The 20,223-nt window shown below is 38.1% G+C and overlaps 3 protein-coding genes and 1 non-coding gene across 4 annotated transcripts; 3 read left to right on the forward strand and 1 right to left on the reverse strand.

The window, feature by feature from the left end:
- Window positions 1-277: 277 nt before the first annotated feature.
- Window positions 278-3,177, forward strand: LOC103982029 (ammonium transporter 2 member 1). Its single transcript, XM_009398821.3, has 3 exons — window positions 278-1,009; window positions 1,113-1,398; window positions 2,217-3,177. The coding sequence occupies exons 1-3, from the start codon at window positions 368-370 to the stop codon at window positions 2,750-2,752; spliced, it is 1,464 nt and encodes a 487-aa protein (XP_009397096.1). The 5' UTR covers window positions 278-367; the 3' UTR covers window positions 2,753-3,177.
- Window positions 3,178-18,103: 14,926 nt separating this feature from the next.
- LOC135608734 (RING-H2 finger protein ATL66-like) lies at window positions 18,104-18,502 on the forward strand. The gene has a single exon (XM_065101770.1). It carries the CDS (start codon window positions 18,104-18,106, stop codon window positions 18,500-18,502), a length of 399 nt encoding a protein of 132 aa, XP_064957842.1.
- A 92-nt stretch (window positions 18,503-18,594) lies between these two features.
- Window positions 18,595-18,666, reverse strand: TRNAH-GUG (transfer RNA histidin (anticodon GUG)). The gene has a single exon. It is a non-coding gene; the product is annotated as a tRNA-His (tRNA).
- A 675-nt stretch (window positions 18,667-19,341) lies between these two features.
- LOC135609088 (putative calcium-binding protein CML19) lies at window positions 19,342-19,953 on the forward strand. The gene has a single exon (XM_065102178.1). It carries the CDS (start codon window positions 19,380-19,382, stop codon window positions 19,821-19,823), a length of 444 nt encoding a protein of 147 aa, XP_064958250.1. The 5' UTR covers window positions 19,342-19,379; the 3' UTR covers window positions 19,824-19,953.
- The last annotated feature ends 270 nt before the right edge of the window (window positions 19,954-20,223 follow it).

Below are 20,223 nucleotides of genomic sequence, written 5' to 3' on the forward strand. Positions count from 1 at the left end.
TTTTTTCAAACGAAATGCTATTGCCCCGAAGAAGTCAATCACACCGAAGCCGCCGAGTGCACGCGTAGGCCATCCAAGATTGGAAGGTCGTGGAAGAAATCTCCTCCACGGAACCTTTTTGGAATTATAAAACGTGCGTAGAGAATTGAGGACGGAACGACCCACCCAATCACGAAATTGTGTTCATTTTCATTACACACCATTAATCCGAAGCCAATAGTTTCGTTGACTAAATAGCCAAAGGTGTTCTTAAACTATATATGAGATTATATGTGGACATAAAACTTTCTCTCGACTTCTTTGTGGAATTCCTCCTGCTGCTATTTCCAGCTTCCACCACCGGACGCCAGCAGCTCTGCCGCTCGACATGGCCACACCGATAGCGTACCAGGCGAATCTCCCGGCGGTGCCGGACTGGCTCAACAAGGGCGACAACGGGTGGCAGCTGGCGGCGGCCACGCTCGTCGGGATGCAGAGCATGCCGGGGCTGGTGGTGCTCTACGGGAGCATCGTCAAGAAGAAGTGGGCCGTCAACTCGGCCTTCATGGCTCTCTACGCTTTCGCCGCCGCCCTCATCGTGTGGGTCCTCGTCGGCTTCCGCATGGCCTTCGGCGAGCGCCTCCTTCCCTTCTGGGGCAAGGCCGGCCCGGCCCTCAGCCAGGGCTACCTCGTCGGCCGCGCCCGGATGCTGGCCACCCCCCACCACTTCCGCAACGGTACGCTGGAGAAAGGGATGGAAGAGCCCTTCTACCCCCAGGCCTCCCTCGTCTACTTCGAGTTCACGTTCGCGGCCATCACGCTCATCCTGCTCGCCGGCTCGGTGCTGGGTCGCATGAACATCAAGGCCTGGATGGCCTTCGTTCCCCTGTGGCTCATCTTCTCCTACACCGTCGGCGCCTTCAGCCTCTGGGGCGGCGGCTTCCTCTTCCACTGGGGCGTCATCGATTACTCCGGCGGCTACGTCATCCATCTCGCCTCCGGAATCTCCGGCTTCACCGCCGCCTACTGGGTAAACTCAGTCCCGAAACTCGTAGGGAAAACATCTGTGACTCGCTGAGTCGACTCACTAGTCCTCCGAGATCCTAAAATCACCTACCTGTACACGTACATAGGTCGGACCGAGGTTGAAGAGTGACAGGGAGAGGTTTTCCCCCAACAACATACTGCTGATGCTGACCGGAGCCGGGCTACTGTGGCTGGGCTGGTCCGGATTCAACGGCGGGGCGCCATATGCCGCAAACATCACCTCGTCGGTGGCCGTCCTCAACACCCACGTCTGCGCCGCCACCAGCTTGTTGACGTGGACTTGCCTGGACGTGGCCTTCTTCGGGAAGCCGTCGGTCATCGGAGCTGTTCAGGGCATGATGACCGGCCTCGTCTGCATTACTCCCGGGGCAGGTACGTCTCACCGTTAATCTACCCTCCTCGTACATACGACATATAAGTATTTCCAGGATTATAACCATCAGTAAGCTTTACAGCCTTCTCATCGATCAACGCATGAGTTTGGCGATTCAAAAGTCAAAGAGTTGTACAACCCATTATCAACCCACGCTAGGAGCCTTTCATACTTCTCTCCAACATAATAATAATGGTAATGCCGACTCAAAAAGCGGTCAAAATGTCCTTTTTTTCGTACCTTTAGTCCATAAACAAAAAGTTCAACAACGAGATCGCATGACCCTTCAAATTGGTGTCTACTTTTATGACGATTTCATGTTTTTTTCCCCTTCTTTTTTATGACGATTTCATGTCGCTTGATAGAGGAACCAAATTTCCATGACAGCTAATAACCGGGCCGTACGTGTTAGTGCAACATCAAGTATTCCATGTAACATGTTAATGGGTAAACGGGCGGGGGAAGCCCATTAGGTGTACGACTTTCTCCGACCTCACGTTGGATCTCACACGGGGCCCGCTGAGATCCACCCGAGTAATGAAGAGACATAACTTGTCAATCTCTCGGGATGCTCCGACATGTCGAATCTGTCGTCATTGACCGAGATAAAAGTTTTGGCTGGCCTCTATCAACTTTAGATATCCAAACATCCGTTACATTCAAACTGTAGACATTTTATGTACCTAATAATGATTTGGACCTGAATGGGCCTTTTTTCACATCTATTCTTTCATAGTTGGAAATACATAATTTGTCCCTCCAAATTTGTATGTAATTGTTTAGCACTTGTATGATATTAGAGTGTGGCAAATGGCAGGTCTAGTGCAGACATGGGCAGCCATAGTTATGGGAATACTAGCGGGCATCATCCCGTGGATCTCCATGATGATCCTCCACAAGAAATCCGCACTGCTCCAGAAGGTGGACGACACCCTCGCAGTCTTCCACACCCACGCCGTCGCCGGAATCCTTGGCGGCCTCCTCACCGGCCTCCTCGCCGAGCCCTCACTGTGCCGCCTCATCCTCCCGGTGCCGGGCTCCAAGGGCACCGCTTACGGCGGCGGCTTCCTCCAGCTCGTCAAACAGGTGGTGGGCGCCCTCTTCATCATCGGGTGGAACCTCATCTCCACCACGGCCATTCTGCTGGCCATCGCCCGGTTCACGCCGCTCCGGATGCCTGACGACCAGCTCATGATAGGGGACGACGCGGCGCACGGGGAGGAGGCCTACGCGCTGTGGGGCGACGGCGAGAGGTACGACGCGACGCGACAAGTCACCATGATGCTGGCGGACGACTCCAGGCACCCAATGAGAGACTCCAACACGGCAAGAGGATTAACCATCCAGCTATAGATAGATAACAGTAGCTTGTGGTCAAACGTGCTTCTTCTTCTTCTTCTTTTTTACATCGGTTTTCTGTCACGATTCTCAATGGGATTCACAGTACGGTAAGGCACGGTCGATGTGGGAATGAGACTTTGGGTCTCAGCCCGCTTCGTCTCCGTCGTCGAGCGTCGGCGTCTTACGCCACCTGCCAACTACATGTGCTGACCGACCTTTAGAAAATGAGCAAGTTGGAAGATGCAAGACGGAGACTCGTCATCAGTCTCAACTTTGTTTCCTGGTCAACGGTGGCGTGTGGTCCAACTGCAGAAACGGATCAAAGAGAAACGCCGCCCGCCGCCCAACACCCAACACCCACACCAACCATATATATATATTGTAAATAAAGGACGTTTTTCTTATAAATTCTCAATATTTTAGATATTTTCCCATCAGTATCTCTATTTTTTTAAATAGAATTTTTAATTTTTAAAAAATATTTAAATTATCCCTCAAAAATATTTTCATCTGTTACAGTATTTTGATCTGTTACTTTTGTCACAACAATAAAAATACTATAAGATCTACTTGAAAATATTATAAATAATCTAAATAAAATATTAATCTGGACTAAGCTAGAGTATTTTTCAATAAAATATTATAAATAGTATCTTAGTAAAATATCACAAATATTATTAAAAAAACACCTTAAACAAGCCAAATAAAAAAAATACTATAATAGTTAAAAATTGGTAAAAAAAAAAAAAAGGGATGAAAAATTTGGCGAGTGAAAATTTTTTTGAGGGGTGTCTTAAGTATTTTTAAAATTTTTGAAGGATATCTTAAGGAAAAAAAAATAAAAGAGAGAATACCTTTTGTTGTTAACACACTCAAAATATAAATATTTTCTAAAAAATTCGCCCTATAATAAAAACCCGATATTTGCTAGCGTTAATAAATTATGGGCTGGGATGCCAAGCTCAATTTGGCCCACAGAGACCCCACCATCCATCTCATCAACCAATAGGGTTTCTATAAACTTAATTCCATGAGCATCCAAAACCTAAGTAACTATCAAAAAATAAGAGTTTATCTCAACGTAATGGGTTTGATGTTTCCTGTGTCAACAAAAAGGAAACAAACAAAAAACAAAAAAACCAGTTTGCTATCATCTAGAAATGACCTTTCGATATTTTCCTTACACTATTTAGGTCCCAAGCTTGACTAACTTTGTGAGTACCTTTCTCACCATGTCCTTTCTTCAAGGCAAAGTCTTCGTTATAACATTTCTCTTATCAATTCCGTTTATTTTTAAGGATAAAACTATATTAAGATTCCAAACGAATACATTCATCTTCTTATTAGAGAAGTTCAAAACCTGCATAGGAGAGTTGGTTCTTCCCAAAATATGTCAGATTTGATGGTATGAACACATTAAGCTAGCTAATTATTAAATTAAGAAATAGGTTGTAAAAGAGATAAGTATTTATAGAAAAGAGATTTTTCTCAATCATGTATTAACCATATCAGTTCTTTAAATTTGAAATTGATTCTCAAATCAGTGATTGATTAAGGATAGAAGGATGATGTTCTATATGTACCAGGAATAATGTTATGGTCCAAAATCTTCACCAAAGCATTATTATGAGTCCTCTACCTGCAACAATTTCATAGTAAATAGGGGTAATTATCTATAATTAATTATAATTAATATTTCAATCTATATACTTTAAAAAATATAATTGAGGTTGATATACTTACGAAAGTGAAACATTTAACCCTAATTCTTCTTACGTTATCAATTTCATCAATAAAAAAAATCCATATATAAAAATGACATGAATGAAAAGAATAAAAATATAATTTTATTATTTTTTAAATTATTAATTTAATATAAACTTTTGATTGATTTTTTCTCTCCTCTCTTTCCAACCTACTCACATGCCACACCTATTCGCTCGTCGCATCCACTCGCCTATTGCTCCCGCTCGCCCATTACTTACCCGCCTGTCACACTTGCTAGCTCATCGTTTGCCCGTTGCACCTGCTCGCCAGTCGCATCTGTTCGCTCGTCGCTCTATCATCCTAGCCCTAGCTGACTAGGGTCTTGTCGTTGTCAATGAAACTTGCTGCTTTTATATGACATCTGTGTCTCTACTTCTGCAACAGTCGTGAAGAAGATGAACTCATTTGTATATTGAACTCTCCTCTGTAATTTAATCTAGAGAAGAAGGCAACGGTCAGGGCGTTGCGGCAGTGGGCGGCACTCCCACTGTTCACCAAGGTCCACGAGTTCTTAGACCTCGTGTAGATTCCTTACATTTTGATTCTTGCATAGAAGAATTTAGCTTTCCAAGTTTATGAGTTTGGAGGAATAAAAGGAGGAGCATATATATTTCTTGTAAAGGTTTTACAATGGAATTTATAACATACATACATATGGTTGTGAGAATGCCAGCTTGTTTCTTATTAACATAGTGTCTTCTTATGCTCTGTTTCAAGTAGCTAAAGATAGAGAAAGCTTTATCTCAATTTCTTTTTGGGTTTGGAATTAGTTCAACCACTTACATCTCATAGCTCTTAAAAACTGATTCATCTTGCAGCCAATTATCAAACTAATCATGAATTATGAGTTCTTCTCTTACAACCTAGTTTATATGCAAAAAATCAAAGCATGCAAACTGATGTCAAGAGTTTGCTTCAAGAACAGCCATTGAGGGTCTTGCACTTCCTTATTTTCTTTAAGAACATAAGATGCAATTATTTTACCCTAGGAGATAATATACAAGTTTTTTCAGTATTATTGTGTAAATCACTTAAATATATTGGCATGAGATTTGGAGGGAAAGTGGAACTGTCATGTCTTATATACCATCATAAAAAATAACTTTTTATTGATGGCAAAAATTTGTATTCTTATTGGTTCATGAACTTTGCCATTCATTAGAGTATGACTCGTAATGGTAATTTTCTATAATCTCCTATTTCTACTACAAGTTATCTACCTTTAGAGATGACACCTACTACTACTACATCTACAATAAAAATAAAAATATGTAATATTGTACCGTACCGATATTTCGAGGTTGACTCGATATAGTACGGTACCGATGTACCGAGCTGTACACCCTGATATACCGAATAATTTTGTATATTTTCTTTATTACTGTAGCACAGTATAGCATTATACTACTGTAATACTATTACAGTGTAATATTGTAGCATCACTACAGTGTAATACTGTAGCACTGTAACGATACTGGGCGGTTCGTGTACCGATATATCGTCGGACTGGTACGTACTGCCCATACCGAATGGTACCATTCGGTACTGCATATCATGGTAAAAATTATAACTAAATACGCATATAAAACATAATAATTTGTGAAAAAAATCTCTATTTGTTATTCCTAATCGCACACCAGAATATTGACAACGGTTCATTTAATCGTGATAATTTTAGAGCTTTCACCTCTTGAAAGAGATTAGTGAATTTGTCTATGTATCAGGAAAGCTTCACAATAGTGCAGCATGCAAGTACAGATAATGAAAACAACATCATAAGCATCCATTACTCAGCCGACAAGAAACTATTAATTTCTGATCATTACATGTAGTTCAATGCATGGTTAAGAAAACATCGAATTGGTCATCATGCAGCCATTGTTACATTCACCAAAATCTAAAAGCTACAACATGGCAGAAGTTTTGCTCAATCACATCTTCCTTCCAACACAATCCATCTTTGTCTTTTTTGTAAGCTTCTCAAATTCTTTTTTACTTCTTGGAAAAAAGCTCAAATATCTACCAAAGTTAGGCACCTCTCATACACCTAATTGCATGTCTCTCAGCCACATGTGAAAGCTAGAGACCATCTCTAAACTATTCCATCAAGAACAAGTTGAAATGTAGGTCTTCAATGTCACAAGTCTTCAAAGCCCGACAGAAATTGCTAATTATGGTAGAAGTTGTTAATGATTAGTATGGTGCCAAGAAAAACAAATTGTTACCTTAAAGTCTACCAATCAAAATTCTATCTCTATACAAATGTTGAGAAAGATTTAGATAAAAATGTAAGAAGTATAATTTAGATCTAATAGTGAAGATATGACCATTACCTTGCAAATAAAAAATGAGTGATGGGCGAGCAAGTTAGAAAAAGAGGGGAGGAGGAAATCAATAAGAAGTTTATATAAAATTAATAATTTAAAAAATATTAAAATTATATTTTTATTCTTCCTGTTTATGTTTTTTTTACATAATAATACATATTATTTTTTTAATCGATGAAATTAATAATGTAAGGAGAATTGAAGATAAGGACCCCAATACTATTAGAGATTGGGTCAATCTAAAAAATTACATCCCTATCATTTCTCAATTTTTAAAATTTTCTCTCATAAGATCATTCAACATAGAGTTAAGAATATCAATAAAATAAAAAGTAGGTTTACTATTAATATAAATATTAAATAATTAAATATAATGGAAGAAAAGCTTAGTAGTTTTTCCATCCCAAAACCCTCTTTTAAGTCCTTTCATACTTCCCAAAATCAGACGTCAACTCCAACTGACTTTTTTTTAGGATATTAAATATTTCAAATATAATCAAATTGATAATAATAACAACAACAATAAAATTGTAAAGTTTCAACTATTCATGATGAACTATATGAATTTTTTACAATGAGATTTGTAAAAAAAATTATAAGTTAAGCTAAGAGTATTTATAATTTCTATTAATATTATTGTAAATCTTTTCACATCTTTCCTCGTACCGCTAATGATAATCTTTTTATATCACATCTATAGGTCTCATGAGTACATATCCATATAATCTTAAATAATTTTTTATTTTATTTTATATTTAAATAATATTTAATTATTTATAAATAAAAGTTTTACTTTTCATACATTTCCTTCTAATTCTATACATTGACCTTAACGTTCTTATTTTAGCAACATAAATTATATATATATATATATATATATATATATATATATATTATTGTTGACTGTTCAATACTCATATTTATAAAATATTATTAGCCTAATAATTATTTTATAAAATTTTCTTTTAATATCAAAGGTATATGAAAGCACATAAAAACTCTTGATATTCTTCATTATTTTAACCATCTTTATTTTATTCTATGAATAATTGATATAAGATACTTAAAGTTTTTACATAAATAATTTTTTATCTATCTAACTTAACTATATCCTTTTGTCTACTCATATTATTATTAAAATTATATTTTTATATATTTAATTTTAGTCTTGCTTAATCTAAAACCTTTATTTTCTAAGTATTACCTCCACAACTCAAGTTTAGAGTTAATTTCATTTGGACTCTCATATAATATAATATTATTAATAAATAATATACACTAAGGAGGTTTATCTTATAAATAATTAGTAAGTTAATCTATTATCATTGTAAAGATATGAAACTTAATGTAAATCTTTAATGTAACCGTATACTAACAAAAAGCTCACTAGACATACGCCCTATATTGATCATACTAGTAGCTACATTATCATATATATCTTTAATAACATCAATATAATTTATGAATATATCTTTTTTCTAAAATTTTTATATTAAATCTCTATGAACTCTATAATAGGTTTTCTCTATATCAATAAGGATCATATATAAATTTTTATATTTCTCTTTGTATTTTTATTAATTATTTTAATAAATAAATAACAATTATTATTGATCCTTTAGGTATAAAATTAAATTAAATTTTAAAATTATTTATTTCAAAGCTTATTTTTCTTTTTTAACTCTTTTCTAAAGTTTCGTAGTATAACTCATGATTTTAATTTTTTTATAATTAGAATAATTTTGTATATCACCGGTAAGTTGGCACTAAAAGTTCTTTCTCTATTTATCATGCATATTTCTAAATCTCATAATTTTATTAAATAAACTAGTTAACTAAGTTACTATTTTATCTCATAAATATTTTTAAACATTAATAAGGATACCATCAGACCCCATTCACTTAGTTATTCTTATTTTTCTTTAAGGTATCTTTTATTTTTCTAGCTTTAATTTTATATATTATTCTATGATTATTAAATCAATCACTACAATGTATAGCTAAAGCTAAATATATTTTCTTAATTCAGAACTAATAAGACTATTCCATATATTGTTTTCTTGAAGGAAGAAGCTTTTAATGAGCTTAATTTTATTCAACTAGTTTAATCCTTTTGAAGAGTAAATCTAGTAAAATAAATGTCCTTATGTGTAAACCCCTTATCAACCTTTCTAGAGGTTACTATGTCCTACCCAATCAGGTGTAAACGATTGTGACTCTCACCCTTGCCCAAAGAAAGTTTTTAATCAATTGATTTATTTTATTAAAGATAATATCAACCAGACAAGCAATACTATGTAAATTAATAGGCATAGAATTCAAATCAACATTAATTAAAATCATTTTACTAGCTTAGGACAGTGAAAGTACCCTTCTAAAGGGCAAGTCTTCTTTTAATATTATCTAAAATATGTTCTATGTCGTTTGTGAGAGAAATGAGAACGCCCACTTTCAAGGGAAAGTCCCCTTTTCAACCCTGAAAAATCTGTAGACAAGAATGTAGAAAAAACTATAGACACTCCTCTTGAACTCTCAATCAATATGTTTAGGAAAGAAGAATTGAGTTATTTAAATATTACCTTTCTTAAGTTGGAAAGCTTGGCAAAGAGAATTATTGATATACCTTAGACAATATAATTTAAAATATCCATATAATAAGAATATTATTGATATAGATTTTTTCAAATATTTATCTAATAACGATGCTAGAAATAGGAGTAGCTAAAAGAATAGTATTGATATACATTAGACAGTATAATTTAAATATACATTTGACCAAGAAGTAGGTGTTGAATCCTGAATTTTGATGATAAAATCAATTGATAAGTTTATTGACCAATAAGAATTTGATATTAGTGATACAGGAGAAACTTCGATCATAGACTTGAACCAGCGAAAGGCAAATCGTTAAAGTAGGAGAATCAGACATTGGGTTGGAGAGCATCATATCATATATTGGACATCGGGCCGGAAGGATCGGGTATTGCGCTAAGAAGATCAAATGTTATGGGAGGTCAATATACTGATGGATCAGACAATACGTCGAAGGAAAGAACGATGCGTCGAAGATTCGAACGAAGTATTAAATGAACAAATGACATGCCAAACAACATGTTGAAGGCTTCATGATTGTAATTAGAGTTACTAAGTCTTGATCGAAGTCATTTAAAGTCTAATTGAATTGATTTTGGAATATAACCATGCCAACTTGATTAAGAGTCCATTAGGCCTTAACCAGGGTCGTATTAAACATATTGGAAGGTCAATTCAGTGACATAGGGTTGGGTTGGATAGTGGTATTACCAGGCCCAAGCAATGGTACTACTTGAGAGTCGAAAAGTACGGATTATACTTTTTCAAAAATCTCGATAGTAGTATCGCGTAGGCAAATAGTGGTATTGCCAGAGCCCAAGTTCCCAAGCTCTATCAGGCAGTAGTACCACCTAGGCAGATGATGGTACCGCTTAGGCAAATGGTGGTACCACTAGAGCCCAAGTTCCCAAGCTCTATCAAGCGATAGTACCACCTAGGCAGGTGGTGGTACTACCCAAGTAAGTGGTGGTACCGCCAGAGTCCAGGTTCCCAAGATCTGTACGGTGGTAGTACCATCAATACCCCGAAAACTCGAAAATTTAAATTTTTGACTCTATTTTTTGAAGTCATTTAGGGTCTATAAATACTCCACTCATGCTTGTTTACTGAAAGCATAAAAACTTATGATCTAAAGTATGTAAACTCTGTTGAAAAGTATTGAGCCTCTTCCTTCTTGAGTTTAGAGGTCATTCTAAGGGAGGTGTAAGGTTTTCTTATAAAAGAAAGGCGTGAAAGCCGGTGGTAGTGAAAAGGAGAAAGAGTTGTAACAATAATAGTTAATCTTCGCTCATTGAAAAAAAGATTGGTAGTGAAAACCGATGGTCTTGAAAGAAGAGAAATCGGGGATGGACTTAGGTCGAGATGACCAAACCACTATAAATTTAATTTATATTTTTCTTTATAATTTTTCTCACTATTACTAACTGATTTTATTGCTCATTATCCCTTCTCACATTGTAAGTATTTACTAATTCATCTCCTCCTCTCTCTTCTGAGTGCTTTTACGATAGAAAAAATAAGTTTTTTTTACCATGGGGCTTTATATAACAATAATACAAAAATAAAAGGAGAGAGGATCCTCTCATTTAACTAACATACTTATAATTTTTAAAAAACTTAAAATTTTGACCATTCACCAAACATACAAAATCGTTTGAAGACAAATAAGCATGCATCCAAGAAATAACTTTCAAATAAAAATAATAAAATCCAAGCAATAATACCCTCCTAAAAGACAATCGATCATAAATTTTTTAATATATGCTTTAAGCATGACATATGATTTACTATTATTGAAGCATAAATAGGATGCACAATCTCTTAAGCAATAAGGATATTCATATTGATATTTATTTATTTATATAAGTTATAAAAGCATATTATTCTTTAAAAATAATTAAATAAAAAAATAAATCTAATTAGCAATGATTTTAACTAATACTTTATAACTAAAACTACAAGGGGAGATAGGTCTATAGTGTTTAACTTCCTTATCTTGAGAACATTAGGAATAAATACAAGAAAAGTTTGTGGGACCAATAAGAATGCAGTACCCTTATAATTAAGAGTATGAAACTATTGCACAACCATATGGAAGCAGCTAGCAATCATCGGCCAATACTTTAATAAAACTCTTTCCTCTACCCTTATAATTAAGAGAATCCCAAATCTCTTTAGTTTAGAAAGGTCTTCTCAAGATATAGTATTAATCTTGTTAAGTTTGGGGTTCCCAACTGACTCCAAAATAGTTTTTAAAAGTACATAAAACACTAGTGAGGATAAAAAAACATCATTATTATCTTTAATACGTGAGATTTAAGTTCTCTCTAGCCCTTTCACAACCAAAAAGATTAATGACTTTAAGAAAAATCATATAAGGATTAGAGCCGTCTCCATTGAAAACATTTAAATTAAATTTTAGTGTTCCATATAAATCAAGAAACATCATCTCCTATATTAACCCAAACACCATTCCCTAAAGGATTAGAGCTAGATATTGATTTTTTATTTTTTGACAAAAACTTCCATAAGAAAAGAACACTCAAAGATACTATGTCCCAATAAAACAAAAGAAAAAAATTCTAAGAAATGTTGAAGACTCTCAAAGCACACGCCACCCATCTCATATGCCCTTAGACTTTAGCGAAGATAACTCGTTGTTGTTAATATGTAGAGGTGAAGCTAGATTTGAAGATATATAGGCTAAGGGAAGGCAAAAGGAGCATAGGAGCGAAAGAGTCAAAGTGGTCTTTTGTGTCTGGTCTGTATGTAGTCCTTGTCAACTTGGATATCTCCCCTTTTCTCCTCCTCTCCCCTCAGAGTGAGGGTTGCTCTGCTCCCGTCCTGCACTCACAGTTCTACAAGAAATAACCTGTACAACTTGCTATCCTACTATGCACATCCGTGCGATCGAGTAGGTGACCCCCCCAACACACACACACACACACATTATTATGCACAATACGTGTGCCTCTCCCCTTCTCACAAAAAGAAAAAAAAAAATATATATATATATATATATATATATATATATATATATATATCTATATATCTACCTACCTATCTATATCTATATATCTACATGTATTGTTTTTCTCCTCTTTCAAATCACAACCTAATGTTCGATCTGAAATGGCAACGACTGACTGCTCCTTCCTCCATTAAAGCCGGCCGAGGAAAGAAGACGAAGCCATCGAGGAGAGTGGCAGCCAGTAACGTTGCCAGAAGTGGTACCGGAGCTGCAGCAGCCAAATCCAATCACACTGTTCCATCCATCTGCAGCCTTCTCTCCTTTGAGCCAACACAGCGGAGTAGTGTTTTGTTTCGTCACCTCTGTCCTCCTCTCTTCTCGTATCGTATTATCCCCTTGCTACCCCCAACGCAGAGGACCGATGGGTATTCTTGTTCGACTTGGGACGGACCGCCAGCGACTCCTCTCCTCCACCCACTTCCTTCTTCGACTCCATATACCAAAAATAAGACTTCTATTACAGCGAGCACCACACAGTTCTCGCAGCTTCCACATCACATTCAATCACACCACCACCACCACCACCACCATCATCATCATCATCATGTTTAACGCTCTGAGCCGATATGATATCTGTTCTGTATAATATTGTCATGTGGAGGGCGAGGACGATAAAGGTGACGACTCACTTGCGTTGCTCCTGACAACCCAGCCAGCGAACAAGATCATCTGATGTGCAATATAAGTCCAAATATGGAAGTTTATTTCACGGGATAAGGTTGGCTATGCACCGTGCGTCTCTATTGTTATATTGTATACCTGCCATGCTACCAAGAACCTAAGAAATCGATTCTGATCCTAGACATCTTCTTCTGTTCTTCCTACGAACATGTTGTCAATCACTACATAAATGTCGATTTCCGATCCATTATTTTAATCATGTGGGTGCAAAATGTATTCAGAACCAATGAATCTGCTCAGCTGCTGAATGGGGAATCGAAATGAAGCTCATAAACGTCCAGATTAGTTTGAGTAATTTAATCAAAAGAAGAGAAAATCGTGAACAAATAAATCCTGCTTGCTTGTTTTTGATGTCTAAACACGAGAGAGGTGCGTACGCATAAAGGAAAGGCAGATTTGAGTGGGACTTATCCTTGCCAACGTCTGGTTATACGTACACGTTCATTGAAGAATGTTTCAGCTCAAACAAGCACACAGGGACGCATCATGGATGCACATTTCAAACATAAATCTGGGAAGAATACCAGGGTACCAAACCAGAATATAACAAGTCACCTTAAACACTGTCACAGATCGTGCTGCCTACGAGCTCGGGGCCGTGTTGGTGCGTCAGCCGTACCAGTGAATGAAAACTCGAGACCAACCCATTAAATTATATCATATCACCAGATCTGTGAATATTTATATTATCTTTCTTTTGTTAACATTTATCATATCATATCAGTATAATTGCATAAGGAATGAAGACACGAGGTGTACTCTTCCTCTTCCACTGACACCCTAAAACCTCTCTCTCCCCTCCGCTCATCGCACCACCAAAACCCTAGGGTTTTGTCTGTCCAACCGTAGATGTCATCCATGTCTGGTGCCAGATATCACTGACTCATACATGACTACTGCACTCACTCTTTGGTGATGCATCCATCTCCTCCTCCCTTCTTCTATATATGACTCAAACAAGGCCGTAGTTTTCTTCCACAAGCTACCGCACCCATCGCCCAAGGAGCTACAGGGATGGATCCATTCGCGGACAGCCACTTTCAGCTTATGGAAAGCTATCATTACCAGCCGAGCGATTCGTGTCCTCCTCTTGCGACCTCCCATTGGGTGGCGGAGGGAGAGCCCACCTCTTCTCTTGGCTTCATCACCAAGGAGAGGAGAAGAGGTGGGAAGAGAGGGGGAGGGGTGAAGTTGTCGACGGACCCGCAGAGTGTCGCAGCAAGGGAAAGGAGGCACCGAATCAGTGACCGGTTCAAGATTCTCAAGAGCTTGGTTCCTGGGGGAAGCAAGATGGACACGGTGTCGATGCTTGAGGAGGCCATAAACTACGTCAAGTTCCTCAAGTCTCAGATATGGCTCCATCAGGCTGCGCTGATGCTGCATTCTGACGACTGCTCTTCCCTGTTATCCCTCTCATCGCCTGCTTTAAGTGCTAACGCTAACGCTATTGGTACTGCTACTATCAACGCCGGCGTCGATGCTAGTTGTAGCACTCCCTGTTTGATGCTTCCTAACGACCAGATGTCGAGTTTCTCAACAGCACCTCCGCAGCAGTCTTTTTCCGCCTTCCCATACTGCTCTTTCCAGGAAGGAGAAGACGAAATGTTCCACCATGGAAGCTTCATCTACTAGATCGATCGGTTATGACTCATCCATCTCTCTCGAGCTCTAACTAAGATATAAGCACGTATAGAAAGGTCATCATACTCTTTCTCATAAATGTCATCTTGTTAGAATGGTCAAAGCGTGGGGAGACCCAGTGAGTGATATAGAAGGCATGGAAATGGAGAAATATCAGTGTAGTTGTACTTGTTTCATTCTCTGGCTATCAGAACTATCCAGCATTAGTATGAGATCCTTTTCACCAGATGTACTTTCTCAACATGAGAGAATGAAAGGCTACGTAGAACCCCTCAACTGGAAATGTCATCTTACGCACGAAGTTGCATTTCATCTTTATCTTATGTAGCATGTACATTGTCTCTCCAAATGCGTTAAACACCTGCTCTGGTAGTGGTTTAATATCTTTAATCTCACATGTGATGGGCTTATATAATTTACAATGTCTTTGAGCTGATTTGATTCAGTACATTGCACGAGTGTTATCTTCTTCTTCTAGTATTACGTCGATACTGCATATTTGTTCTGGAACACCCAAGAGAAATGCTTCCGTTGACTGACAGGGTATTTGATGAAACATCCGAAGGCTAATCCAAGAAATGTTAAGTTGTTATTACAGGTCAGATCTAACGTGACTTCATCAATCATCCTCAAGTGTATCTTTTCTGATATGTCACGAACATCTGCTTGTTGAAAATGTATACAACAGGACATGAAAATTAATGCGTGAAACTGGATTCTTATCAACCTCTCTCACGAAGCTAAAGAACAAATCTTTCTCCCTCTCACAGACATACAATGATTACTAGCATGAGAATGATCAAACTAATACAAGAGGAGAATGATCAAACTAATACAAGAGGAGACAATGATTACTAGCTACCTTTGTCATGGAGGAGGTTTATAAGGGAGCTTCTTGTGGTGAGGACTTTAGCTTAGCAAGATCAATTTCAACTCTTCCTTAAGACTAACCAGAATTCACCATTTAGTGTGTACTTTTCTTGAGTCAGGTTGAAAATTGTACTTTCTCTAGCTAGCACAAGTGCAGAATATTTCTAAATTTTTTCTTATTAAGTTGCATTTACCTATACACTTATGAATTGATCTATGATCTCCATCATGCACTTTGTCCTCCCATCTGGTTAATCTTCTGTTTTCTGGTCTAAAAGAACAACCTACAACACTTATCCTATCAAATGCAATAACTTCATTGTACAATCCATCTAATCTTATGTTGGCTTTTGTTAAATTCGTGGCTCGGTATTAGTTTCTTTTGCTATCTAAATAAACTTGTTTATGTATCAAAACAAAATGAATTACATGCAAGCCCAGTTATGATGATAAACACATAAACTATTCCAAGCAAAAGTAAACAATGAGCCCCATAATATCTACAATTTGGCTAAGTATAACAAAAAATATATCTAAGACCCCAATTTGGATGTCGTTTATCCCAAACATTAGGAATTTACTTGACTGTGAACTTCAAAGTTGTAGTCCCAGATTGTGTTATTAAGTTATATTACCCAAATGAGCATTACAATAAGTGTCGAGTGCTGCGTTTTTTCTTCCTCTTTCTTACTTTCTTATTTTGTGATTGGTCATTTGATTTCTCCTTAATGTTCTTGAAACCAACATTGAATCAATCTTGTCCATAATTTTTCAAAGAACTCATTAATTCTTCCAATATAATATAGAGAAGTCATTGGTTTTTTCAATCACTACAATAATGAGATCAAACTTTTCTGGGATACCAATTAGGATCTTCCTTGCAAATCTCTTATCACTAATATCTTCACCATAAAAATTCATTTAGTTGACCAACTTCATAGGCTTTTTTACAAGTCATTCAATATCTCATTATCTTTTATTTTCATATTCTTTAAATCTCTTATCATTTAAAATTTGACATCTCTTACTTTCATACCTCATTGAATTTATCTTTTGCTTTTGTAGTCCTCATAATTCTTCGTAAGATTACATTAGAAAGACTTTTACTAATATTTTCTCTCTTTATTGTTTTTCTTTTAATGTAATTGTTTGATCACTTATCTTGGTTCCCATGTTGTCAAAATCATCATAATCATTCTCAATCACAACCCATAGATCAAGTGAAAGAAGCATAATTCTCATATTCATAAATGAAATCATAGTTTTTACCATTGAAAATTTAAACATTTACATGTTATGGATTGAGATTTGAATTGCTATTGCTCATCAATCTTTCCCAAAAATTTGTTCTTCCTTAGAACTTAGTCTCAAGGTTGATAAAAATTATGTACTTTATAGCATTAATATGGTAAATTAGATTTCAAAGACAAGAGGAAGAAGATCTATCATTGAATTCTCCTCATTCGATCTCAAAATTACAACAATATCATCTTTTGTTTTCTCCATAATCTTATTAATTGAGAATCCTATTCATATAATTTATTTTCTAAACTGCTCCTAACATTTTCTAAGATAGTTATGTTAACATTGATGGGGATAAAAAGAGGAAATAACCTTTGTATAGGAACAAATACTAGAAGACCAAAATATGCAGCGGAATAAAATGGAAACACAATCAAACAGAACACCAAGATATACGTGGAAAACCCCTTCAATGTGAAGGGTAAAAACCACGGGGCAAACTAGAGATAATCCACTATGAGAATAATGAATATACAAATCTCAATCTCTTGCCCAAAACCCTAGCAACAACCACAAGAGAATAACTGGGATACAAGGATCACGTCACTGCCCACAATATCTAAAACCTCCCCAAGTAATCACAGCAAGAGTCTACTGTATATTTGATCTAACCTGAGATGAGAACACTGCTAGATGATTGTGAACAGTCTCTCTGCGTTGTCCTTGTCTTCTTCCTTTTCTTTCTTTTCCTTTTCTGCCTTGATCTCCTTCTTCTCTTTGGAATCCCGTGGCATCAAAGATCTGCCTCGTTGCTGCCTTTTTATAGCCTTAATCTGCCTCTAAAACGCAGCCACCACACCCCCCTAATTAGGGTTAGGTTAAGAGAGGGTGTGGGCTGTGGGCTGATAAAGCCCACATGGGCTGAATATGGGCCATCAGCCCAACAAACATTATATACAACCTATAAATGTCAACAATTTATTCGAAATTAGTAGTTGAGAAGACGAAGTCCGTTGTAGTGGGGATTGTTCCATGAGTGGATATATCTTACCATTAATGCATACACATAATGATAGTCGTGAATAGTAGGAATGCATGGGCCGAAACACTATCACAGCACTTGCCGCTTGATCATTGCATTCATGGCAGCCCAGGAGGCTCAACCCTTCCACTGGAAGTACGACGAGTTGGACGACAAGAACTACCGCGTCCATGGCCACAATACCTTCCTCCTTCTCCATCCTCTTATGCATCATCCTCCTCTGCCTGTACGTACGAAAGATGGGCGTGTCACTACCGCCGTTTGGCAGCCGATACGGGCTCATTGAGCATGTCACCTTCTGCGACTTCGCATCCGGCATCTGGCCTCGGTCCGCAGATCAGCGATATCTTCCCGGTGCACTTGCACCGAGCGTCAGGGACCGGCGAGGAGAGGAGGCGCAGTGCCCCATTTGCCTGAGTAACTTGAGAGACGGAGACAAGGTGAAGGTGTTGCCCAGCTGTGTAGACATGGGTTTCGTGTGTGAGTGCGTCGACGCGTGGTCAAGGGCTCACACGAGCTGCCCACTGTGCAGGGCGGGGTGGCTGTGGCTCGAGGGGAAGAACAATTAGAGATCGATGAAGAATGTAAAAGGGAACAGGCGATGTAATTAACTTTGGCTTAAAGTTAAGATAATTAAAATTAAAAAAAATTAAGGAAAAAATGTGGCTGCTGGGATTCGAGCCCAGGTCTCCACGGCCACAACGTGGAATTCTAACCACTAAACTACAGCCACTTGATGTGATTCTGTCATCCTATAAAATCTAATTATAAATCTAAAAAATAAGCCTCCTCGGCAGGTGCGCTGAGAGAGACCTTAGTGATTCGCAGACGTCGTCTGAATCACCAACGTGCTAACGATGATGCCTGTCATCGTCATCGCTGTTGCTGATGTTTACGTACAACTAAATACGCGTCACAATTACATATCTGGAAATAAAAACTAATTTCGACTTGTCGCGTCCTAAAGACGCGACACACGCAAATACCAGCGTTTCGACTTAAGATTGTGGCCCACGGTGAACCGAGTTGTCCACAGGCACATCGTCTCCGTGGACTCGCTCAATGGCTTGACTTCTCTCGCGTGGAGCGACAAGCAGAGCCACATCGACGGGTCCAGAGGACTCCCCCCGCCGCGTCGTCGTAAAGTATGGCGGTCGAGGGAGAAACGTGCGGGAACAAAAGAGCGGCTCGATGTTAAGCTATTGCCTACCAAATTAGTTAACCGACTTTGTCACCAGATCGAGAAACTTCTGTCCAATGCTCTGCGGCTTCTCAGCAAATTCCTTGCGCATGTACATGAAGTTCGCCTAGCAGACGCGTCTTTCTTTCAAACCCACCCAGAAACTTCTTTGCAGACCATGGCATACGCATGTTTTCTCGCTCTCCACAACTATAAATACAGAGAAGCCTCTCGACTAGGGGCTTATCTTCTCTTCTCAAGATACCATGGCGTCCCCTTGCTCAAACGTGACCGACCTCGATTCAGTTTTCCACTCCTTCGATAAAGATGGAGACGGGAAGATCTCAGCCGCCGAGCTAACAGCCTGCATGAGGAACATCGGCGAGGAGCTGTCGCTGGAGGACGCGGAGGCCTTCGTCGAGTTAGCCGACCGCGATGGGGATGGGCTGTTAGATTTGGAGGATTTTGTGAAGTTGGTGGAGGTGGAAGGGGAGGAAGAGAGGGACAGAGATTTGAGAGCAGCGTTTAAGATGTATGAAGATGAAGGGGACGACGGCTGCATTACACCAGGGAGCCTGAAGAGGATGCTCAGCCGGTTGGGCACGTCGAGGGGCATCGACGAGTGCAGGACCATGATTTGCAGGTTCGATCTCAATGGAGATGGAGTGTTGAACTTTGACGAGTTCAGAAACATGATGATGATGGTATAAGCAGTTGTTTGATAGAGAATCAGATGTAGTAATAGCAAGAGTTGCACTCGTGCATGTCTTTGGAGGATTGTATTTCTCATCGTTATATATTGTACAACCATTCTTCTATTCAAACAAATTTATTTATTTATTTATATATTGAGATATCATGATTTCCATAGACACAATATTCTTCCTTCCCATGCTATCAAATACACTACATAGCCGTTCATTTGATTGGGTATATTTCTTCAATGTCTGCACCACAATTAGAGTTGACCGATGCAACATGAAAATGCTATTTAAATATTGAAGCAGTCGAGATTATTGTGCTGCTCGATCAATCATGACTTACCAGAAGACAGCAGCGGAGACCTAAATTGGAAATCCAAAACCCTTACAGGCTTACAGCACTGTTGAC

The sequence above is a fragment of the Musa acuminata genome, chromosome BXJ2-4 (genome assembly GCF_036884655.1).
Source record: "Musa acuminata AAA Group cultivar baxijiao chromosome BXJ2-4, Cavendish_Baxijiao_AAA, whole genome shotgun sequence".
Lineage (NCBI taxonomy): Eukaryota > Viridiplantae > Streptophyta > Magnoliopsida > Zingiberales > Musaceae > Musa > Musa acuminata.

What these genes read in the sequence shown, in the direction of transcription:
- LOC103982029 (XM_009398821.3), top strand. Translation starts at nt 368, where the DNA reads ATGGCCACACCGATAGCGTACCAGGCGAATCTCCCGGCGGTGCCGGAC. An exon ending in GCTTCACCGCCGCCTACTGG is followed by an intron (nt 1,010 to 1,112) that starts GTAAACTCAGTC and finishes ACACGTACATAG; the next exon opens with GTCGGACCGAGGTTGAAGAG. An exon ending in CTGCATTACTCCCGGGGCAG is followed by an intron (nt 1,399 to 2,216) that starts GTACGTCTCACC and finishes GGCAAATGGCAG; the next exon opens with GTCTAGTGCAGACATGGGCA.
- LOC135609088 (XM_065102178.1), top strand. Translation starts at nt 19,380, where the DNA reads ATGGCGTCCCCTTGCTCAAACGTGACCGACCTCGATTCAGTTTTCCAC.
- LOC135608734 (XM_065101770.1), top strand. Translation starts at nt 18,104, where the DNA reads ATGGCCACAATACCTTCCTCCTTCTCCATCCTCTTATGCATCATCCTC.